At 42.0% G+C, this 25,244-nt stretch overlaps 2 protein-coding genes across 2 annotated transcripts in view; one reads left to right on the plus strand and one right to left on the minus strand.

Annotated features, from left to right (window-relative positions):
* LOC101388204 (plasminogen) overlaps positions 1–10,677 on the plus strand; it is a 47,190-nt gene extending 36,513 nt beyond the window's left edge. Inside the window, exons 15-19 of the mRNA XM_087425064.1 lie at positions 1,452–1,526; positions 2,203–2,343; positions 4,181–4,287; positions 9,477–9,622; positions 10,266–10,677. Of these exons, the coding sequence (XP_087281190.1) occupies positions 1,452–1,526; positions 2,203–2,343; positions 4,181–4,287; positions 9,477–9,622; positions 10,266–10,427 (631 nt within the window). The 3' untranslated portion in view covers positions 10,428–10,677. The remainder of the gene's footprint in view (positions 1–1,451; positions 1,527–2,202; positions 2,344–4,180; positions 4,288–9,476; positions 9,623–10,265) is intronic.
* Positions 10,678–11,268: 591 nt separating this feature from the next.
* SLC22A3 (solute carrier family 22 member 3) overlaps positions 11,269–25,244 on the minus strand; it is a 95,373-nt gene continuing 81,397 nt past the window's right edge. The window contains exons 8-11 of the mRNA XM_087425065.1: positions 20,702–20,810; positions 19,832–19,944; positions 16,172–16,271; positions 11,269–12,850 (exon numbers count right to left, since the gene is read on the minus strand). Of these exons, the coding sequence (XP_087281191.1) occupies positions 12,772–12,850; positions 16,172–16,271; positions 19,832–19,944; positions 20,702–20,810 (401 nt within the window). The 3' untranslated portion in view covers positions 11,269–12,771. The remainder of the gene's footprint in view (positions 12,851–16,171; positions 16,272–19,831; positions 19,945–20,701; positions 20,811–25,244) is intronic.

Genomic DNA, 25,244 nt, shown 5'->3' on the forward strand with positions numbered 1-25,244 from the left:
CACAAAACCTTTCTACATTGACACTAAATCCACACAGCTCAGGTAGCAGTACCTGCCTCTACGTTCTTCTAAGGAGGAAGGAAGAGTATAAAAATAAAAAAATTATATTTTTCTAGGTTCTCTATTTTGAAAATAGCCAGAATTGAAATCTTTTCTTTGATCTGGGCAGCTATCATCAAAATCTGTAGACGCAGCAATTTATACCAAGTTCCAGTATTGCTGGGAAATTATTGAGGATGCCCGCAGGGTTTATATAGATATCCACTGTCTCTTTGTAAAATGAAGAGAAAGGGATATTTTTAGAAATGTGACACCTTACAGGAGAAAGGACAAAATTATTTATAGTCTATCACAGATAGAGATTCTTTTTTTACACTTTTGTGAATGACTGAATTTAATCAAAGGATTCTCAACCCATTCACAAACACATCTTCTTCACTGCAGGGTAGTTCAAGATCACCGTAATTTACGAGGGATCAGTTCTGATCCTACGGAACTCAGACAGTTTGGATTATTGTCTCAGTGGCATATGCCTTTAACAAGCTCAGTTTTCCTGGGAATCTCATAAAAAGCACACACGTGAAACAGGCTAATCTGTGGTGCTTCTTCGTCTCACTTCTGCACCCATGCACATGCACTCAGCTGCTATCTGCTAGCGAGCCTTCCTTCCACACGCTTGCCAGAAGCCATTGATAAACTTGATTCCCGTATATTTCCTTCTGTTGTTGAGTTGGGCTTTCTTTTCTTTGCCTTATCGTTTAGTAACTCTTTGCTATGCAGAGCCTTCACCTTTCATGTATTCCAAATTCCGTCTTTCCCAAACTGTGCTGTGATCTATTTCCTGACTGATTATTGACTTGCCTGCCATCATGCGCTTACTATTTGTGTTCCTTTCATGACGATGGGCTTCGGAGCAGCTCACACCATTTGCGCCTAAGCAGTCCTATAAAGTAAGTGATTTTGGAGCCATCCCCTAAACGGGAACTTTCTCAGGTGAAATTAGCTGATTCCAGAAATTAGCAGAATCACAGCTATTCAGGATCACATTGGCTCCCTGAAGAATGACTCATCACGTCTTGCATAGATCTTGTCAAAAGGAACTGAAAAAGGCCTCAAGGGGATGGTCTTTGGCTGGTCACTTCTATTGGAGTCCAAGTCCAGCAGATCAAAGCCATGGATGTGGGCTCCATGTTGGAGCCACAGGGCTTTGCTCTCTTGTGGACAGACCATGCCTCAGCCTGCCCCTACCATCTTAAAGAATGGAGTGGATGGGACCTTCTGGAATCCACTACTGAAGCACAATTCCAAGTTTCTACTGTCCTGATGATGGGCTGGTAGCCTTTTCCTTTGGGAACATCAACGTGACCAAAATTGAGTAAACACTTCTTTCTGGCTTTTTGTAGAATAAATCACCAGATTTGAACTAAAATCCTGGCATGTTTTCCTTCTAGATTTGGAATGCACTTCTGTGGAGGTACTTTAATATCCCCAGAGTGGGTGCTGACTGCTGCCCACTGCTTGGAGAGGTATGTTTAGGGGACAACTGACGTGAGGACTTGTCCTAAAGACTTCCTCCCTCCCTCTCTCCTTTCCTTTCTTTCTTCTCTCTTTTCTTTTCCTTTCCTCTCCTTCCCTCCCTTCTCCTTTCCTCCCCTTCTCTGCCCTCCCCTCTCCTCCCCTCCCCTCTCCTCTCCTCTTCTCCATTCTCTCTCCTTCCTTCCTTCTATGGCAGTGCCATAGGGACCAGGAAGTGGATGTGAAGAAGGCTGAGGCAGAATTGCCAAGGCCATTGGATGAGAGAGGAGAGGAGTGTTTCTAGAGAGAAACAAAGAAGACCCAGTTCAGGTGGGTTTGCAGGCCTGGAAATGGCAGGACATGGCCTCAATGGCAGGAATGGCCTCAAATGGCAGGACAGAGCTGTTCACTGCGACAGGCATTGGTCCTCCCAGGCTCCCCTGACGTGGGTGTCTGTCCTTGTGCCGACTTCAGTTTTCATTCTTCCTCTGTGGTCAGGCCAAAAGCAGCCCGAGAACATTCCTTAACAGCCAGGTTCAGGTAAATCGTGAACCTTGTTTTTTGCCACTCAGAGGTCACTGCTTGTGGGTAGCCAAGTGGAGAGAGGAAGCAATGTTTATGGCTCAGAAAGGTACCCAATGAAGGGGCTGCCCCATATTTTGCTTCTAATGTCACTGTCTTTTCTAGGTCCCAGAGGCCTGCAGCATACAAGGTCATCCTGGGTGCACACGAAGAACGAAATCTTGAAATGGATGTTCAGCAAATAGAAGTGTCCAAGCTGGTCATGGGGCCCTCAGGAGCAGATATCGCCTTGCTGAAGCTAAGCAGGTACTAGGTCACCCGTGGCTTTCACCCTAAGATGAGTGAAAACATTTGGTTATGCCTGAGTTGTGTGGGGGAGGCACCATCGAGGACATGAAAGGCGCAAGGGCTTTGAGGAAGAGCATTGAACTTCCAGTGAGAAAACCTTGGCTCGGCCCCATTCTGCCCTGTACTAGCTGTGGTCGTGAAAAAGGCACCAGGACTCAGTTTCCCCATGTGGAAGAAGAGTGAGCTGCAACATGAAGTACATGGTTACCCCTGAAACTCTCTCACTTAATGTTCACCTATCAGCTTATAGACAAATCATAATCAGAGAATTATTCTATCACTCCATGTTGACAATCCTCCTCTCAACCTTAATAATATGTTGAGGGGAATCAAATGAGATTATGTATTTCAAAGTACTTAAAGAACCACAATGTAAACACACACACACAATTCACAAATGTAAATTCTTCCTCTTCTTATCTTTGGTTTTATTTTTCCTGTTGAAATGGTGTTTTATTAAGTCTGACAAAATGATAAATTTGCTTATGTCACTTCAAGGTAGCAATATTTGGAGACAGGTCCCAGTGGAGACAGCTATATAAACAAACAGCTATTTTGAGAATAGGCGTGTTTGGGACAGCAGAGCACATTCGCAATGTCTGATGGATTCCAGATGACAGTGGAATGGTGCTGACAGTGATGAGGATGGGCCAGGCCAGCAAAGGCTAGTGGTCAGAAGTCCGAGGGCAGCTCTGCTGGGTCTGGTCAGAAACACTTGACAAGTTTTCTGGGTCAGTAAACTGAGGGCTGACTTTTGGACACTCTGTAAAGGGAAGAAAGGGCCTTCTTGGCTTAGCCTAAAAAAGTAGCTGATTCCCCTTCTTTCCCCGTGGTCCCCAAGGCCCAACAAGGGGATCTGATAGCTTGAACAAGTAATTTAGTAAATTTGGGGTTCTGGAAGCATTTTCTGTTAGGCTGATACATTTGAGCTTTAGAGTACTCACCCATGCACCCCAAACCCCAAGAGTCTAAGGCATTAGTGTTCCAGGAGGGGAACCTACAGGGTGACATCTGTGGGGGTCACTCCATGTGAGAGGCTGGCTCTACTGTGGAGACTCCGAGAGGGTGTGTCTGCTTCCAAGTTGGCAGCCAGGATGATTCTTAATAGCATAGGGCGTTTCTCCTCTCCAATCTGTTTTCCTCTTGAACTTACTAAAATGGAATCAAATCATAAAGTCAAAGTTCTGATGTTCAAAATTCCCTGGAACTCTAAGACACGTGAAAGTTCTTTGAAAACAATCCCATTTTGCTTATGCAAGGAGCTTATTTCCAATCCTCTTTCATTTGGTATTTAGCATCTTATTGGATTCTTACAACCATGGTGTTGTAACATTTATAGATGAGGAATCCAAGGACCAGAAAATGGAGCACATTGCTCATGGGCACATGATGCATTTGCTCTTATTAAATAGCCTCATGGTGGTATTTCAGCTAGACATTCCACTCACTGATGGAAACCCTCTTAAACTGATATAAAAGCATGCATTTCCATTAGTGCAAAGAATAGACAGGAAAAGTGAGTTGTTATGCCTACTCCCACCTCTAGTTTCTTGTCCACCACGGATGCCTTTTTAACAAAACGTCCTATTTGTTTAGTCTGTCAAATACTAGAGGCAAATGTGAGGATGAAGAGTTGCTTTCTACATTGCACTGTGTCAGTGAAGCAAGGAAATACTAGCCCAGAGGGTTCTGGGGCTTTGGGGCAGGTGGCATCTTGTTGTGGGTGTCTAACAGTTGCATGGCAGGTGTCTCCTAGCAGGGCAGTCAAATGTCACTTTTGATGTTTTCCTTTCAGCCCTGCCATCATCACCACTAAGGTAATCCCAGCTTGTCTGCCACCTACAAATTATGTGGTTGCTAACGGGGCAGAATGTTTCGTCACCGGCTGGGGAGAAACCCAAGGTGAGATAAATTCCGGGACTCGCATAATGAATTGGTTTTGACCTACAGCCTACATGAGAAGATGAGCATTTGTACAAATTCCTACCAGTGAGTGAAGTCCACCCCCTTCTTCACTTTGTCTGGGCACCTGCCTGTGTCTCCATAGTCAGTCATCGAGGGACGTGGACGAGGGGAAAGGTAGTGTTTCTTTGAGTCTCTTAGCCCATAAATTCAACGTTAATATTGCATCCCCAGGTAAGTAGGGTTTTGACGCAAGCCTATAAATTAAGGGTGTTAGATTATTTTTCATGCGAAGTTAGCCAAACATGGTGTAAAATAACAACAAAAATTATAGTTAAATTAGTCTCCCCAAAGACGCCTGATGGATGTGTGGAGAGGCTGTGGGGATGGGACAGACTGACAGCAGGAGGAGAGACAGAAAGGTCCCAGTTCCAGTAAGTATTTGATGTTGGTTGATGGGGTGAAGGTGAGACAGGAAATGTTTACGCTGATGCTGTGTCAGCACTTGTACTACATTTTGGGGATCCCATCGTCTCTTTGCAGAATGCCCTGATAATAATTATATCCATCAGACACAGGCCTAGGAAAATTGTAAGAATGTCATAGATCTCTGCTTCATTTTCTTGGAAGTGTTGGGGAGGGCACTGGAATGGGAGTCATGAGCCCTGGAAAAGAGTTCTGGCTCTGCCACTAGCTGGGCAAACTGGACAAGTCACTCTTCCTCTTTGCACCATTTGGCATCTAAGCCCTCCTCCATAAAATCTGTGTTTTACATGTTGGCCTTTTGCATAAGCTTTCATTTGAGGAAAAGTTTTGTGGCTTAAAAAAAAGCACTTAAAACCACTTAAAAAACCACAATGTAAACACACCCACACACAATTCACAAATGCAAATTCTTTCTCTTCTTATCTTTGGTTTTATTTGGTTAAAAACTACTATTCTACATCATTTCAAACTTGTCTTCCTTCTGTCTGCACTTTTCCTACTATTTTTAAAAGCTCACTTCCTGGATTTCCCATGTGCCCCCTTTCTGCCCTTTGGAGTCTGTGAGCATTGAGGAGAAGTAAAGGGAATCTTTGCAAATGAAGCATCACTATGGATGTGTCAGTCTGTTCCAGTGTTTTGCATTTTTAAAAATTTAAACACCACAAACTCCTATGAGTTCCACATTGTTCCCATTTTGCAAATGAGGGATCTGAGGCTCTGAGAAGGTGCAGGGTGGTACCCCAGGAACCGCATGTACAGTGGATGGTCGAGGGGGCAGACAGACCTGAATCGGAAACCTGACTCCCACTTATCAGCTGCAGGTACTTAGAGAGTCATAAACTCTTTTTGAACCAGTTTCTTCAGCTGGAAAATGGGCTGCAGGGCTGTTGTGGGGGAAACAAAGAGAAAGTATGCATCAAGCACTGAGTATAGCTAAGTCTTGTCAATGCCAGGGGTACAGTTGTTCCTGTACAACTCTCTCTTGCAAGTGGCACAAAATCCAGTGCAAATTGGATTAAATCAAAAAGGGAAATTCTTAGTGAGCTGCAGTCTGCTGGCTCTCATAATGTTCCTGGACCAAGACCCTGTCTCACCACACGGTGGGCCCATTCCTGGGCACAAACATGCATCCTTGGCGTTCAGATGCCTGTGATGGCTGCGGCTCTGTGGGGAGGAATAAGGAAGCTGTTTCCTCCAGGTGCCAGCAATAGTCTGCCCAGCTCTGAGAGGTCTGATGGGTCACATACCTGCCCCTGAACCAGTCACTGGCTGGCTCAGACCTGCGTCACCTGCACCTGAGAACCCCACACAGAATGGACCAAGGGTGGGTCCCTCCACAGGATTATGGGATATAGCGCAAAACTGCTGCTAGGCAGCCAGAAAACCAACAGACGTCCTCTATCATTTCTAACTGATTAAAGCATAGACTTAAAATCATAGGGATCTGGGTGTGAGTTCTGACTCTACCATCTTCCACGTAGCATTAGGAGTTATTTAATCTCTCTAAGCCTCAGTTTCATCATCTGTACCACCCTATAAAGTCATTGAGAGGATTAAGATAATGCATATGAGGTGCTCAGTGCTTTGGAGATGGTATTTTAGCAGCTCCTGTGCTTATTATATGACCACAACCACCATCACCATCATCATCACCGCCACAACCATCATCATCACCATCATTGCCATCCTCATCATTATAATCATCACCAACACCAACACCATTATCATCATCATCACCATCGTCATCATCACCACCATCATCCCTACCATCATCACCATCATCATCACCAGTAAACGTCACGTAGTCTGTGTGTAGCTGAGCCCTGATGGAACCGAGGCTTGCCTGACCCCCAAGCCCATTTGCTGTTTCTTCTGTCCCACCCACTACTCACACTTCTCTAACTACCATCCTGCACTGGGCTCCCCCATTTCTCCTGGCCTCACCCGCTTGTCTACTGAGGAAATGATTCTCAGTGTATTCATTGGACTAGGAGGAGTCACAAAAAATGAATGAGGCCTGTTTACCAATTTTCTATATGTCAGCAATGATATCAGATCAATCGGTGTTCTCAGCCTCTCAGGGGTGTGAGGTCAAAATTCTCCTGCTCCCTCCTTCAGTCTCCAGACTTTCCCTGACTCTGATATTCCAAAGCAAGCTAAGCACTGAGGCCCAGGGCTCTTTCAGGTCAGCCCCTCATTAGCAATCCCTGGACGCTCTTAGGGATCCTGCTTCCCCTCTAGAGGCCTCATCGGGGCTTTGGTCCCTAGACCACCCTCAGCCTCTTGGCCCTCAGAAACGCCATCTCTACTGTGGACACAGGATGGCAGCATCTCTGCACAGACCACATCAACTTCTAGTCAACTAGCAGTGAATTTGTCGCTAGCATCAGGATGTGCCCAGAAAGCAGATGCAAGAGCAAGACACTTGAATAAATTAATTTTCAGCAAAATATTTTGAGATGGCTGCTCCCTCCATGCATCTACTCAATTCATGGAATGCACGCCCTGCCCAACTTTTCTGTGGTCAGGCCCTTCCTCCACAGTGGCTCTGCCCAGCCAGGGTTGGGACAAGCCTCTCCTTTCCAAATGGTGGTCCTCTTCCGTGCTCCTGTCAACTCCAGATTGACTGTAAGTTTTCTGAACTCAAGACAATTATTCAAGTTTATTCAAAGTTTTTGGAGAACAAATAGTACCTCATCTCTTGGCCGTTCCATGCTAGCAAAGCAAAGATTTCTGCAAAACTCTGCTGAAAGCTGGGTTTGCAAAATTGGAAAACTGGTTTATTTGTAAAAACACTGAGACATACCTGGGTGTGTCCATCTGGGAAAACAGCATTTCCTCTGGTGATTTTGCAAGTGTTCCATTTCAATTTGCCAAAGTGAAAGAAGCAGTTTTTCACAAAAGAAGAAATACAACGAGTAAAACAAATACACGGGAGAATGTTTACTCACCCTAATTGGAAAAGAAATGTAAATTAGGAAATGAATTAGGACAATTTCCACCTATTATATTAGCAAATATTTAAAAATATGAAATACTCAGAAGGGTGCAGTGAAGTGATTTTTTTTCTCGTGACATTTTATACTGTCATACTCTTTTAGAAAATAATTCGGCAATGTTATTGGTGTAACCGCTGGCCCTCCAGGACCAGTTCAACTGAACCCATCTTATCAACAGAGTGATTAAGAATTGTCTTTCAGAAAATTTGTAAAGTCACAAAACCAGAGCATGTGCACAAGAAGAAACCTTGACCTGAAATGACCGCGGAACCAAAGATTTTCCTCCCCATGGAACCAAAGGACTGGGACACAACTGGAACTTAAAAGTTGGACTCGGATAAGAAGTGAGGGGTCTGTCATCCTGGAAGATCTGGTGTTAAAATTCCTTCCTCACCTTACCATAAATGTTTAGAACCTTACCATAAATGCTCAAAGCCCGCCAATCAAGACCTGTCCCACCAGCGTTTCCACCTGCCAGCCTCTTCTCCCTAACTTCTTAGATTTTGCCTCACATCCTAAATCGAGGAGACAGATCTGAGGGCGTACGCCCCCTGTCTCCCTGCAGATCAATCTCGCAGAATACAGCTGATTTCTTTCCCAAAGGCTAATGCCGAAATTAAATGGCTTGTTTATGCGCATTTGGCAAGAGGACCCAAATTTTATGCAGTAACATTGGGAACTATGAATATATATATATAATTTCTGGGTACTCAGACTGAGGAAAATATTAAGGAATATGAATAAACTTTATGAACAAAGATGTGAAGCCAAAAAGCATGGCAGTGAAGAATTTGGGCAATGATGTCACAAACTCAGGTTCAAATCTCAGCTCTACCACTTACTTGCTGGGTGATCTTGGGCAAACTACACACCCTCTCTGAGCCTCAGTTTCCTTAACTGTACAACAGGAAAGGCAAAAGTGCCTATTTCATAGGACTATTGTAAGGATTAAATGAGATGCACCACGTAATGAGCTTGTGCCTGAAAAGGTTAATTCTCAGCAAATGATAGTTATTCTTCTTCTTGTTTTATATTGTGGTAAAATATATTTAGCATAAAATTTACTATTTTAAGTCTTTTGAAGAGTACAATTCAATGACATTTAGGACATTCACAATGTTGTGCAACCATCACCACTATTTCCAGAACACTTCCTTCACCACCAAAGGAAACCCCATACCCATTAAGCTGTCACTCCCCATTAAAATATTAATTATGAAAATTGTAGCATTACAAAAAATCCTTATGATATAACATTGTGTGGAAAAAATTAGGGTACAAAATGTACAATATGATATAAGTAGTAAAAGAAGCATATAAAATGCCTGAAAGAGAATATATAGAAATAGTAGCAGTAGTATTTCTCAATTTCTCTTTACATATTAAAAATTTATTTCTTTGTAGTTTAAAAAAAAAAGAAAGAAGAAACAAAAAATAACAGCACAAACAAACCCCAAAATACGATAAAGAAACCCAGCTTATTAAATCCAGGTCTTGGGACCATGAAATCTTATATAATGTTTATACTTTCAAAGTCAAAAAGAAAAAAAAAGGGATTCTAATAGTGTTGGGGACGGACTCCTTGTTTCATCCAACCTCGTAAACGAACAAGGGCTCTATCATTGCTGCTCTGTTGTTCTGGAAGTTTCCTCGTGGACATGTTTTTAGATCCAGTAACCATTTCTTTCATCTTTTTAAACACAGGCACCCATGGCCGTGGCTTCCTCAAGGAAGCGCAGCTGCCTGTGATTGAGAATAAAGTGTGCAACCGCTATGAGTACCTGAACGGACAGGTCAAATCAACTGAGCTCTGTGCTGGGCATCTGGCTGGAGGTGCTGACAGTTGCCAGGTAAGAAAAGACGAAAGGCATCAAAGCTTATCTTGTGCTGGCCTGTCTTGCTGCCTTACACATTTCAGCCCCAAAATGGCAAATTCAAGAAGGATTTGTCAGCCAAAGGCCACAGTCTCAACATTGCCTAGACACCCTTTAGGCCTGTCCCTGAATGCTGAGTCAGATAATCTACGGTGATTTCTTGGGCCTTGAGTCCCACATTGGTTGTAAGGGAGTGGTTAAGTACCATCACTGCCCCAGCCAACACACCTTCCGGGAGTGTGCTGGTGGATGGGGGTCTGGTGGTGGCCTTCCCAGTAGGGAACAGGGGAGAGATTATAAAACAAAGACCAGCTGCACCTCCTTTACAGTTGTTCTTGGGGTTACCCTGCCTAAGAGAAACCCCAAAGCATAGTATTCACAAGGGATGTTTTTTACCCAGGAAACACTAAAAGCACTAAAAGGTATTGTTTTGTTGAATATACTTTGCTCAATACTGGAGCGTAGCAGATGTTCAAATAGTATGAATAAGTTCCTTTCTGATGGGAGAGGAATGTTCAAATACTGGGAAAACTTAGATTTGAATAATAGAAGGATGACATCCCATAATCAAAGGACAGCAGCTTAATCCTCACCTGGCTTTTCCCCTTCTTTTGTCTAGGGTGACAGTGGAGGGCCTCTGGTCTGCTTTGAGAAGGACAAATACATTTTACAAGGAGTCACTTCTTGGGGTCTTGGCTGTGCACGCCCCAATAAGCCTGGTGTCTATGTTCGTGTTTCAAAGTTTGTTACTTGGATTGAAACAGCAATGAAAAACAATTAATTGGATGGGAGACAGAGTGAAGCATCAACGTATCTAGAAGCTGGAACATGGGTAGGGAATTTAGCATGCTCAGAAATAATTGACAGTAATCAAACTAAGACATTGTACTTAGCTACCATCTACTGCCAAACCTCAACGTTGTTTAGTATTACTGTGGATAAACTTTTCCTGTCCATGGACTGCTGGATTCTGTAATAATAAGGCAACACAGCTGTGACATTTGTTGAAAATAAACTCTGTACTTACTTTGATTGAATTTTTTTGATCTTCTTTGTTTTCATGTTCTTTATTTATCCAACCAATTTTCAATAGAGTAACTCTAACAGACTTAAGTGATTTTGCTCTTTCTCATAAGGGGTAGCTGCATAAATGACTAAGAAGCCTGCAAGATCACAGAGAGAGCAGAGAAGTCCTAGTAAGTTACCCATATATTTACCCTGTCAGCGAAAGATGGCTAACTCACATCTTTAATTTCTTTATTTCGGGCAGTGAGATGAATGTTTTCAAAGCTGCAACATGTATAGGGAGTCATGAGAACAAATTCTATTCTTGGGAATGAAATCTGTTACTGACGACTTGACTTTAGCTCAGCACAGGGGACGCTGGGCAGGGTTGCACATTGTGAAGTGAACCGGGCAATGGCAGTGTAATACAAGACCAGTTAAAAGTCTGAATGTTATTCTGGGTCACATTTGAGTCTAGGAATGGTGCCAAGATCCTGTAAAGGAACAACGAACATATATTGAAGGTAGACCACTTAATTTCCATGGTTAATGGGCTGCCTGGGTACGCAGCACGCAGTCACATGGGAATCGTGTTTTATAAGGATATGTGTTCAAAAGGAGGAGAAAGGAAGAACTTTGATTTTTCTTGACAATTTAAAATTTTTTATTGTTACCAGAACCAAAATATCAACTCAAAATACAAGTCAAAAGTGATAGTATCAAGGAGCAACAGTCATCTTACAGCAAAGAGAAATGCAAAGAAAGCAAAGATCTAAGTGTGTGTGGATAAAGGGTAAAGCAGCATTCCATCCTCAAAGGGCATGTTTATTTCATTGAAAAATAAACATGTGTATTCAATTCTGATGTGGTTTAAGGATTAAAAACCTTATTTATAATTAGCACACACATCGTACATATTGTCGTGGTCACATAGAATTTTCTTCCTCATTGGCAAGATTTCCCTTTGTTGACCATTTTGCCCATCCACACAAAATAATTCGTTACAAAATTCTGCATGAGATATTTACTGAACCTGAAAATATAACAAATATAACATCAGAAAAAGCATATTTGTATTTAAGCTCCACATTTAAAAAATCTCAGTGACAAAAAAAGAAATATCAAATCCCTTATTAGTATCTATAAAGTCACTTATAAAGCTTGTGCTAATTCTTTTAAGCATGGATATAATTGACCACTTTTTAATTAAAATGTAAGCTTCCTCCCCAGACAAGTTAAAAGTGTCAAGATTGAATGAGAACTATCCATGTTTTTCACTCTTGACCGTGGGAACCATCGTAGAACTGAACTCACAAATGTAAGATAAACAACCCTTTATGATTAAAATCCCAAGACCCATGAAATCATAATCCATGGGTTTTGTTCAGTAAAGAACTAAATATGTGGCTCGAGGTGTCCACTAAAGGAAGACCAAAACTATCCTAAATCTTCTCAGGACCAAACCTGATTTTATAAATAATAAAGCCAACTCCTCAAACTGTACAGCGGATTTGTTCTTATTTATGGAACGAGGTCTGAACATGCCTGCAACCCTAGATGCTACAGTGGCTTACAAAGTTCAAGGTGAGAGGAGAACGCAAAGAACCATGTGGCCCAAGGTCCTTAGATTCAGTCTCTTCATTAACAAGATTCCCAAATCTTCATCCTCCCTGGCTTCTTCAGAACACCCAGTTCAGAGCCTTAGTTCCTTGATCAGATTTGCCGAACCCATTTCTGTACGCTTTTCCCAGATCCTTGATTTGCCTGTCCTGCATTCTTGATGGAGCTGTCATGAGTATCGGATGGGGGCTTCTCTTGTCCCTCTGTAACCGAATGGGTCAGAGACACGCTCCAATGTAAGAAATAACCTCAGGAGGAGCTGTGCACACCACAGGCTCTTTGCTAAACCAGCCACATACTATGTGTTCCCAGAAACTTCGATAGCACTATAAATCTGAATTCATCCATTATATAAAAATACTCTGGAGAATTTGAATGTCTGTAGAGTATTAAAAACACCTGGAGTTGCACAGCTCAATGCAGCGGAAACAGGACACACATGTCTCTGCAAGGCACGTCGGTTCCTTGGGGGGATCAACCTGCTGAATAGCGCCTTCCTTTCATCTTTGGGAGGGGGCCTCATGGTGAGAGCTGGAAACTTGGGTTTTCTTTTTCCTGCCACATTTATAGGAATGTGGACTAACAAAACAAAGGAGAAAAGAGAAAGTCTTTAGGAAAGATTATACAACTAGTTAGAAGAAAGTCTTCTTGTTACTACTCAATATCATAGTTGGTTTTGATCAGAAACACCCATGTATAACTTCTCATAAAAACCCAACTCAATGGTAACAAAAAGAACTGTCTCCAGGCTCATTTTTTACCTGCTTTCAGACCCTTGGCAGGAGTAAATTAGCATTACAGCATATAAGTTCTTTATGAATTTCTACTGAGTAACAGATGGTTTGGAAATGAAAAGAAAGCAGAAACGATACAATGATTCAGTACAGTTTTAGAAGGGAAAATGTAACAGGTTTCAGTAATTTGGGGCTAAGTAGTTTTTTCCCAGAATAAATGACTATGGAAGGCAATTAACGTGCTCAACTTGTAGAACTATAAGTCATCCTTTCACTAGATTTTTTTTCAAGGGTAGGGATTAGGCATAATTAATTAATTTACCCAACTTTTTATTAAGAAAAGTGACAAACACAGAAAAAATTAGAAAGAATTTGTGTACCTTGAATTTTTGTTGGTATAATTCTTTATGTATATATATTGGTTGGATATTAATTTTTCCTGCACACCATTTAGATGCCCCTCTCCCCTCCAAAACTCCATCTCTCCCAATTGGTTAACTCCAATTTTAATACAACTGAATTGCTAGAAGAGTCCTGATCTCAAATCACTCCTTCTTCCTCAATTTTTTCCTGATGAGTTTGAAAATCTGAGCCCCGACTGCTTTGGGGATCAAGAATGAGTGTATTGCTCTATTTAAACAGGCAGCATTAAATGGACTAGAACTCAAAAGAAGACTGCAGCTCTTCTTGTTGGAATACCGGCACAGAGTGTGTTCATCAGCTAGGGCAGCAAAAGCAATGGAAGAGGAGGCTGCACCACTGAGCGTATTGAAGTTCCAATGACGTATCCACAGCCTTGTGCCACCAACAGTCGACACTGAACTCCTTACTTTTGACCGCATAATCCTGGCCAGGATACTCTCCGGGGTATCCCAGCCCTGAAACAGATCCTTTAGGGCACATCAGCCTATGAGAAGTTACCCTTGAAGTCTGGATATCTTATTTGATGACGACCCTATTTCCTTTCTCACCATTTTCCTCTGCTTTATTTAACTTTCTTGAATATTCTCCTTTCTCCTGGTCTTCCAGCACTGCTGAGATTGGAGTGACAGGACTGGACACCCTCCACCCTGATCTGGCCCCTATAACCTGATACAAACCAAGCAATTGTCTGTGATGACACAATTAGCAAAATGTTTCTCTTTCCTGGATGAAGCAAGACCTTACCATGGTCTTACCTTCATCCATAATGCTCAAGAGGACTTCACACAGTTTTAATACCTTTCATACATTGCTTTCATTAGCTTAATTTTGGTTTAGCAAATAGCAGTGTCTTAAAGAGAATTTTCCACCTCACTCCAAACTTCACGGTGTTCTAGGGTGAAATGTAGGGTGAGGAATAAGCCATTGCTTTACTTCCAAACAAGCATAAGAATCTGTTTGGTTTACTTCATAGGGAAAACGTCGACCTGTCCTCCAATTGGCCAGTCCTGTTAGAAGTCAGCCACTGGGATACGAGCTGGTGGTTTGGTTTTGAGTCACTCATAGCCCTTTCTTAGGAAAATTCTGGGATAATTAATCAATCTTACTTTTCAAAATAGCATCAAGAAATAGGACAATGAAATCACTGTTAAGTTTTGAAGGTCTAGTAAAATACTCATGAGACACTTAGCAATGGCTGCCTACCTCTGGGGAGGCGGATGGGACCTCATTAAAAGAGGATATGAAGAGAGAAATTTCCAATCTTACAATGGGGATACTTGCTATTAAAAGAAAATTCATAATCAAGTAGGATACAGCATAAAATAACAGAACTACACAAAACAACGGAGTCACACTTGTATACTGGACAGTATCAACCACAGCCCTAGCACATAAAAGTTGTGAAACTTTTCTGAGCATAGATTTCCAAGTATATAAAAAAGTGAGGATAAGAACTTCTATTGCACAAAATCCTTTTGAGTATTAAATGACTTCAGTGAAACCATCGATCACATAAGTTCCTTAAAAATGTCAATTTCTACTCTCTTGCCAATCTACAAGTGAAGGAAAAATCTGCCATGATGTTACCTACATTTGAGTCTTTTTATAAATATTTTTGATACACTTTTTTAAAACTTAGAGATCCACACCCTTAACTTCCAGGTCATTAATTAGAAGAAGATTGATTTTTATTTTTAAAATTAGTTGTTAAATTATTTTAAAAATTACACAAATAATACAAGACCACATTTTATAACTAAAAAACAAATCAAACAATACAGAAGTCTATAGCATGTAAAAGTGATGTCTCTTCCCTTTTGCACCCCTCTTCCCAAGCCACTTTTATCTCCAGAAGGTATTATTATTTTAGATCTTTTCCTATACCTTCTTGTATTCATATTCTCTATTCTTATCTTTTTATTATGAAAAATTTCAAACAGAGAAAATTAGAATTTGTGTAATGTGAATTTTGTTGATATAACTGTTCATGTTTATATATCGGTTGGATATTAACTTTCTCTGCACACCATTTAGACACTCTTCTCCAAAACTTAATCTCTCTCTCTCTTCTTCCCCTATCTTCTTTCTATCTGTCTACCTATCTCTATCTATCTACCTATCTACCTATCTGCCTATCTGCCTATCTACCTCTCTACCTCTCTACCTCTCTCTCTCTCTATCTACCTACCTACCTACCTACCTACCTACCTACCTATCTATCTATCTATCTTCCCATCTAGCTACAGAGAAGGATTGCTATCCGTTTTATTTTTTAATAAATACTAGAAAATTGTTCAGTGACTTCTCACTTTGCAATCTTGAAAATCTTCCCAAGTCATTCCATATAGACATATCTCAATTCTTTTAATCTCTGTATTCTAATCCATATTATGAATATATGATCATTTTCACATCAGTTTCCTATTGATGCACATTTAAGTTATTTCTACTTTGTCAAATCATCAATTCTTTTCCTTTAGATTGCTTTTGAGTTTTAACACTTCACTTGGAAATGTTTCCTCCTCATAACCACATTTAAAAAATAATACATATACTTTTATAGCTTTGTGCGTTTTTTTTTACATTAACCTTTTAAATCTACTTTGAACTTTTTGTTAAGGCTGGGAGATGGAGATTTAATATTATTTTTTCCCCATGGGTATTCAATTTTCTCAATACCATTCTTTCCCCAGGGGTTTGAGATACTGCTTTTCTTTAGGACGCGCTGAATCGTTTACAATACCTGCCAAGTTTTTCTACATCATCCACTGTCTCTGGCAAGGCAATACCCTTGGTTTCAGGCAAAAGCATCACGAGAGCCCCGCAGACAGATGCCAGGATGCCTACGGGACAGGGAAAGGCGTTACCACACCAGGAACACACAACACCCCCTCCTGTCCCTCCCCGCTCACTCTGGAGGCCATGTGCTCACTGACTCTAACCAGCCCTCAACAGCAGCAACCCTGTGGTCACCCTAACCAGCCCTCCAGCTTTCCTTGGCCACCATTTCAAGGGCTCTCTGTCTTCCTCAAACCCTGTGCAGTCCCACTGCCCCGGTATTCCTGGCATACGTTTGTTCATTCACTCATTTAACAACTATTTACTGAGTGCCTATTAAGTGACAAACACGCAGAGAAGACCTTACCTCTTACTCCTCACCAGAGGGGAATCCCCTCAGCTTCCTTTTACTGACACTAGACCTTCACAGCACCCTCTCCCTCCCTTTCCTCCTCCTGTCGTGTTACAGTGTAAGACTTGACCCCACTTCTGCCCAAGCACCATCTCTGGGAGGCTTCTTGGGCTCCTCACCCTAGTGATTAATCCTCTCTCTCCCATTGGTGGAAGCACGGGAACATACTCAAATCCTCCATCTTTAAGGACTCTTCTATCCACCTCACATTGTCCTCTAGTTACCATCCTCCCTTTAGCCCTTCTTTAGAGCTGAAATTCTTAAAACACTGTCCTCTCCTATGTTCTACAAATCTTCATATCCTAGTGGTATGCAGGTAAATGTTTACCAACCAGCTCTCCAGAAAATAAAGCCCTGATTTGTAGCATCTGCCAATTTCCGTGGTGTAAATACCCTCACCACGGACATTTCAAGTATCAGCATGACATCACTGAATGAGGCAATGGGAAGAGATATGCAGTGGCATTCTGTTACATAGAATTTCCATAATAGTAAAATGTAAATAAATTAGGAACTGATGAGTCATGAGTATTTACTACCTCTGTTTTTAATATATTTTATATATTTAATGTTTAATGATGGCTGTGTTTAACAACTGGCTCAAAAATTCTTGAAAACTTAACAATTGGCCCTGGCAGGCCGGTGCAAGCCAGCTCCAGGACCACTGCGAGTCAAATCCCACCTCCACCTGCTCTCATCTGGGTCCTGCCCAGTGTCCTCCCTGGCCCTGCTCCAGCCAGATCACCAGCTGCCACTCGCCACCAGATCCACTGGCACTGCTTCTCTGTCCTTGCTGCCTGGCCTCGCGGCAGCACTGGCTGCTGGTGAACGCCCGCCCTCCGCTGGCTCCCCCGCTCCACGCTTCCTGGTTTCCCTCCTACTCTTCTCGAATCCTTCTCAGCTCTTTGGCCAGCTCCTCTCCCTTTGCTTATGCCTGATGCTTTTTCCCTCCTCAGGGCTGTGGCCTGGGCCCTCTTTTTTCCTCTCACTCTGCCCTATGTTCTGGGGGTCTTAGTCACTCCCACAGTCTCGATGGTTATCTACATTCAGATGGCTTCCAAATCTTTGCTGCTGGGCCGCATTTCCCTGCTGAGCTCAGCTCACCAGAGAAACTGGCTTCTCATGATTTTGACTTGGATTTCTTACAGGTATCTCATACTCTAAACGGCCCAAACAGAATCCCTCCACATCCTCCTGCAGGCCTGCTCCTCTGGCATTCACTAAACTAAGGCCTGGCCGTCATCTACAGTTTTCCCAGCCAGGAGCCTGGGCTTCCCATCTCCCCGCTCCGTCTGGTCCTTGCCCAGTCAATCATCTCGTCTTGACAATTTTACTTCTAATATATAGCCACGTGTCACTTAATGACAGGGACACATTCTGAGAAATGTGTCGTTAGGGGATGTCATTGTTGTGTGAACATCAGAGAGTGTACTTACACAAACCTAGATGGTATAGCCAATACACACCTAGGTTCTATGGTACTAATCTCATGGGACCACTGTTGTATACGCAGTCCATCGTTGAACAAAATGTTATGCGGCGCATGACTATATTTCTTGAATCTATCCACTCTTCTCCATTCCCACTATCACCTTAAACCCAGCCTCTACGATCTCTTACCTGATTACAACAACATTCTTTTAATTGTGTCACACTAGTCTTGTCCTCCAATTCATTTGCACATGTGCTGTCACAGTCATATTTTTAAAACGCAGATCTAATGCTGTCAACCCCAGCTTCAAACTCTTCACTAGCTTCCCACTGCAGTTTGGATAAAGAGCAGACCCTTCACACATCAGATAAGACCCTACGTGATCGGGCCCAGCCTACCCGCCCAGCTTCATCTCTCTTCAGGCCCCACCTCACACACTATACTCCGTACTTGAACTTCCTTGCTGCCAGAGAACAGCTTCTTCCTCTTGCTCCTGGCTCTCCCACTGCCTGGAGTACCAGCCCTCACTTTTCACGTGGATAATTTCTACTCCTCTTCAGATTGCAACCTAGACTTTGCTTCCTTCCTTTCTGACTTTCTCTCCTTGACTCACCTGGGTCAGGGGTCCCTGTGATGGGCTTTCACAGCCCCCTTTGCTTTCAGCATTTATCACACTCTATTGTGACTGATTGTGTGGAAATTTGGCTCTCTCTGTGAAGGAAGGGCCTGCACGATGGCACCACTGCCCAATTTAACCAGCACTCATTGCAGGCCAGGTTGCCATCTTGAATGATTGGCTCCTAGACCACTCTGTCTTGGTTGAACAATAGCACTCTTTGCTTTTTCATGCTGGCCACAGAATCAAAGCTGAGCTCGTGTATCAGATCCCATGAAATAATTTGAGATGATCTCTCATTGAATTGACTGATGTCAAATGTTCAGAAGCTGACTCTGCTGTCCCTAGCTAGCACCGTTAAAGGATTTTTGCATTATGCAGGATGTATATCCTCATGGACTTGATATTTTCATTGTAGTTTAAACTGCTGAGCAATGAATGAAAAACATTCTCTACTGGGAGTAAGGAAGTGGAGGTAGAAGAAAGGTAGGTGAGAAAGGGGCCAACCTGTATCCTTTCTTGCTGAGGACGGTGGGGAGGTGTGAGATCCAGGTAGAAAGGTTGGAACAGCGTTTGAGAGACACTGGACTGAATTACCCTAAGGTCCCTCCCTACACTATGGTTCTACTCCTTCGTGAGTTCTACAAAGTCTGGAGACAGGAAGGAGGCTTGAACTAGAGGGGCATCAAAGAGGTGATGGCACATGTGCAAGGGATCCTGTGTCCTCTGTTCTGTCAGCATAGCACGCTCAGCATCAAAGCAAATGAAGATATGATATTGACAGATACAGAGCATTTAACAACACAATCAGTTTTTAGGCTTGTTTTTAAACATATTGAAGATCCAATCAGGTCCCCTGAAAATTAGTGGTTCTGTTCCCCAACATCATAAAAGAGTTTCATAGTATTTGATTTTAACTCAGAACCTAAACAAAGAAAGCCAAATTCAACACTGCTCATCAGAACCCTTTAATATAAAGTCAATTAAGATCATTTAGGGTTTCACATTTGATTGTAATCAGATTGGCTCCTCAGAACTGAAACAGTTGTCACAAAAAGATTAAATGGATATCATTAACATCAACCTAATAACCATTGTAGAGTTCTATTAATGCAAAGACTGTAGAGGAAAGCATTTAAGAATCGTACATACAATGAGTTCTTACCGAAGATGATAAGAGGTAGTTCCAGCCAGACGGCTGCTAACCGGAAGAGTAGAAACGGGGCTATGATGCCCCCAAAATCACATAAACCCGAACAGAGAGAAACTCCAAAGTTGCTGCAGAATAAAAAGTTGTTTTACACGAAAAATATTTAAATAAATTCAAGATAAGTGAAATATTCAGATATACACGTAACAAAGAAATTGTAACAATATTTTCCATTTCCACAGCTTTTAACTTTGAAAACTACTACCCTCATACTCTAAGCAAACCATTTCCATTCTGTAGCATCTCACATCTGGGTAAATGCTGAGTCACAGCGAGGACAGTGAGGTCTACAGTGTCGGGGGAAATCATTCTTCCGTCAACAGCTCACTATCCAGCCCACTCTGTGACACACAGGTGTCACCTTGGCACCCTAGTTTGACAGTAAGGTGTGCCCATGAATATTCCCCCAGGAAACGAGGCCAACTTGTATTAGTCCGTGCACACTATTTCATTTTGTCCTTCATTAATCAGCTGCTCGCAGCTGCAAGATAAGGATTGTGGTCAGAACAGAGGCTGTAGCTGATGAAGACATATTTAACCCACATCTAAGCAAGTGCACTAACCAGATTTTCTGATTCCAAGTCTAGTGCCATTCCACAAAACCATGGCTGCATATAAAGATATTGATATGAGAAACCCTTCTATCATAAACTGCAGAAGACAGCAATGCAGAAAGCAGCTACAACACAAAGCATATTCTTTACAGCTGAATTCAGCCCAGGCTAATATATCAGCAAGCTAAGGAAAATATTTCATGGTTTTTACGTCAAAATATTTGGCTGCAGAATTACTTAGGAGAAACCAGGACATATATTTTGGAATTACCGTAATGTTGTTGGGTACAGTTCTGAATTTACCAAATAAACAATTTCAAAGGCTATGGTTATCCCTAGTCTTCCCAAGGTGGCAACTGTGGTCCTCAACCATGGTATTCCTGCAAACACAGAAAGTGTGGAAGAAAGAGTTAGGGGTCTGCTTTCAAGGAAATACGACAAAACAACCAAAGGCATTTGCTTAATGTTTTCCCAGTCCTAAGTCTTTGCTAATTTTTTAGCCCAAATGATAGATACCTTCTAATATTGTAGCCAAATTTCAAGAGCTACAACCACCACCAGCAAGACAGCTGAGATTTAGTGTACTAGCTGCCTTTCTGAGTAGGTTAGATTTCCTGAATACAATCCCAGAACCACTTATTGAGCAGCCACTACGCTGAAAACAATGTTCCAGGCATTGCCCTCCTAGAGGGTCTGAGTACACTGGCCTTTTGTCTAGAAGGCGGTCTTCGCCTGTGTCCTTGAAAACCATCACCAAAGTCTGGTACCCAATTGTCCTCTCTGTTCATACTCCATAGCGATAACACACAGAATAGCTGTTCCCAACAGACCAGGGGAAATCTGGACATGAAGCTGACTTTGGTTTCCAGAGAATAGCAAGGCCTCGAGGACTGGGATCTTTGGAAGGGGACATTTATGCCATGTGTCATCACTATGGTGTATGTCATTCATTGTCTTCCTAATCCCCAATCTTGCTATTTCCCCCAAGAAATCATCTAGAAGGAGGCAGATTCTTAAACACTAGTTGGTTCATTCATTTTGAAATGAACTGTTTTAGGGCTACTCTGGTTGTATGAGGAAACTCTCCTTTCCTCCATCGTAACTGGTAGAAAATACCAAATGCTCTTTATTAAATATTTTCTTTCTTTTGTGTTTTAAGGGAAAAGGGAGTAAATTATTTTTGCTCTAAAAAGCAGTGCTCTAAATTTCTTAAGAGTTGTGCCATTGATGCCATCCCTTCCTAGTGGACTTGGTGTGAGGACATATTAGTGCACGAACAAGAGCATACCTGCTCTCCGAAGCAAAGCTAAGGACCTTCAGCAATGTCTGACTTCCATATTTGAAAGCTTTCCTTCTGCTAGTCATGCTTATTTATGATCACTCAGCACTAAGTGGTCCTCTTGTCTTCTAGGAAAATAATTGCACTCTCCCGAATATATAATTTTTTAGTAGAAAAGTAGGCATGAATGAGGAGGATGAAGGAAGAGACTCAAACTTGGTATATTTGTCCATGTTCTCTCTAAAGAATATTCAACAAATAAAAAAAGCTAAAACTCACTACATAAAACAATTGCCTAGGAGGGCAAGCAGAGAAAAAGATGGTTCAAGAATCCAGATTATTGCTGGGAGACCCCAGTTCACTATATTTTGATTTCAAACTGGCCAAGGATGTCCTTGTGAACTTGATGTTTTCCCCAGACAAGAACACCTGTAGCTCTCACATTAACAGTTACATCACGGAGTGAGGAATAGTGGAGTTACGCTGATGCGCTGGGCTGCCATCTGCTCTGGCGTTGAACGGTTGTAAACATGTGTTTTATTTAGGCTTTATTTTTTCATTAAGGCCAGGGAGGGGGACTAGGAAATGCATTCCACCCCTTCCTTCAATGAGCAGGTGGTGCAGTGCCAGGTGCCGGGGAATGGAAAGTGGGAGCCGTTGCCCAGATTCCCTGGCTCCCAGCCCAACTGGGCAACCTCTCGCTGTTCTCAGGCTGCAAAGAATGCTGCGTGCTACCGTGGAAATAACTAGATTATCCATGTTAGGTTCCTAAATTATAGTTTTTTTCTACTGAGTCAAGAGTGCTCTTTAAGTGAGTCACACTGAAAATTTCAATGACAGCTTAAGTTTACAACTGAGGCTAAGACTGTTTGCTGGAAAGAACCAAATGAAAACCAAGACACCAAATTAAAACACACACACACACGTCATGAAAAACATATGTGGTTAGCTAGTGAACACAGATAAATAACGAGTCAATTCAGAAAAACGTTCAGAAAATGCTGTCAAGTTGACACCCTTGAGGAGACATGGTCGATCCTATGTGCTGACCTTAATCTAAGAGACTCTCAACTTGTCCCAGTCAATAGACGCCAGTATCTAGCTACACTGGGACAGAGATTTTGTTGAAATGTGTAACAAAAGAGAAGTCCCAAAGGCAGTGCACTGTTCGTTCACTAAAGAATAAAATGAAAACAATTTACTAGGAGGAGTAAATGATGTGTGAATATTACGTACGCACACAAAAACTTTTGATCATCCCCGTAATACGCTAAGTTCATCTTGGAGTGGCAATAGACATCTTTTGGTAACAATGACAAAAAAACCTACAAGACAATTTAAAAATGGGTACTGAAGCTGAAACTGTCTTCCATGAAGTCATGAGAACACAGAGAAAGAGGGTCCCTCTGAATGGAGATTTGGTCAAGCTAGTACAGATTATTGGGAATAATAACTCAATTTTTGAAGAAAAGATGCACGATTTTAAATAAACACAATTTTGTAGCTCCTCTGAATGTACCATCTGTTCTGAGTTTGAAAATAAAATTTAGCGAAAATGCCCAAGAGAGATATGGAAATTAAGATACATGGATTCAGTTTTCACTTAAAGAGAAATAAAAGACTACTTTTCATTTCAAAAAGAAGACTTACCAAAAATGCTAGGTTTGTAGCCATCCTAAATAAACTCAAATTAAAGATGGCAGATGGGGATGGATAAAGAAAGCTCTTTACTTTTCAGACTTTAGTGAGAGTTTAAAAATTTGGGTCAAAAGCAGTGAGTCTTCGATGAGAATATAGCCAGAAAGACTATTTCGTTCTCCAGAATCTCATTCTTCAGACCATGAAAAGTTGTGCTTAGTGGAGGAAAAGCTGGTTAAACTGTTTTCTGTGAGATAATTTTAGAGCTGGTTCCTCTTAAAGGCCAATCAGCATTCTCCACAAGGACTGTCATCCTGTTGATGACGTCAAGAGTGACGGAGAGGAAAAGTCTTTCTAATGTTAACTGAACAGCCCAGCAACCAAGTCCAAAAGCTCCTTTAAGTTCGAAATAAGGCCTGTCAGCTCAAGTGAGGAACCTCTGTTACTATCTGGTGCTCACACAGAGCAGTAGGGATTTGAAATTATTCTTGCCAGTCAATCATGATCGACATGTGACTATAAACGCAGCCGAATCTACAGAAAATATACATAAAATGTGTCCGGAATGAGAGCCACTAGCTTTCAATATTGCTAAAAATCAATTCTAAAGCTTAAATGAAGAAATTATAGGGCTGGCCCCGTGGCTTAGTGGTTAAGTGCACAAGCTCCGCTACTGGCGGCCCGGGTTCAGATCCCGGGCGCGCACCAACACACCACTTCTCCGGCCATGCTGAGGCCACGTCCCACGTACAGCAACTAGAAGGATGTGCATCTATGACATACAACTATCTACTGGGGCTTTGGGGAAAAAAAAAAGGAGGAGGATTGGCAATAGATGTTAGCTCAGAGCCGGTCTTCCTCAGCAAAAAGCGGAGGATTAGCATGGATGTTAGCTCAGGGCTGATCTTCCTCACAAAAAAAAAAAAAAAAGAAAGAAATTATATCTACAAAATAATACTGATCAGACCAAGCAGAGAAGTCTATTCTTTGCCTTATATTTTTCAATATAGGAAGGTGTTCTCTACAAAACACCTTGATTCCCACCCACCTAGCTACTTCAACATTGGTTTGGACATGTGGTCTTGAATGCTTTCTGGGGTCATACTGTGTGCAGCACACATTAAAATCATCCCCATCAGTCAGGGCCAGAGAAAATCTTCTAGGGTAAAGTATACATTCATGAAATGATGGGTCACGCTGAAGTCATTAATCTTTCTCCCCACTTTCCTAACTTCACATGCAATGAATACTTAATTCCTATTCCATATGTGATGAGAACAGAAGACCTCATCTTAGGAAACCACATTTTTAAATTAAACTAGAAACGATACAGTGCCAAAGTAAAACGGAAAGAACAGTGAAGTCTCCAATGTTCCCAATATGTCACCCTTCTACTTAAATTGTACCAAGGTTCCATGGACAGGAATTATGTCGATCTTGTTCACCACCCTATCCCCCATCCTAGTTTAGTGGGGACAATTAATAGATACTAAATAGACATGTATTGACTGATATCTATTATAGAGATTTCTCAACTCTTAGAACGTGCTAACTCAATGTAGCAGGTTCAATAGTATCCCCCAAAATTCATGTCCAGCCAGAACCTCAGAACGTGACATTATGTCAAAATAGGGTCTTTGCATATGTAATAGTTAAGACATAGAGAAACAGAGAGGAGAAGGTCGTGTGAAGATGGAGGCGGAGACCAGAGTGACGCCAAGCAATGCCAAGGATTGCTGGCATCCTCTAGAAGCTAGGAGAGAGGCATGTACCAGATTCTCCCCCAGAACCTCTGGAAGGAACCAACCCTGCCAGCAACCAGCAGAAGCTAGGGAGAGGCACGGAAGGATCCTCATCTAGAGCCTTCAGAGGGAGCGTGAACCTGCCAACACCTTCG

Source organism: Ceratotherium simum, chromosome 38 (genome assembly GCF_057802395.1).
Source record: "Ceratotherium simum simum isolate JZ-2026a chromosome 38, ASM5780239v1, whole genome shotgun sequence".
Classification (NCBI taxonomy): domain Eukaryota; kingdom Metazoa; phylum Chordata; class Mammalia; order Perissodactyla; family Rhinocerotidae; genus Ceratotherium; species Ceratotherium simum.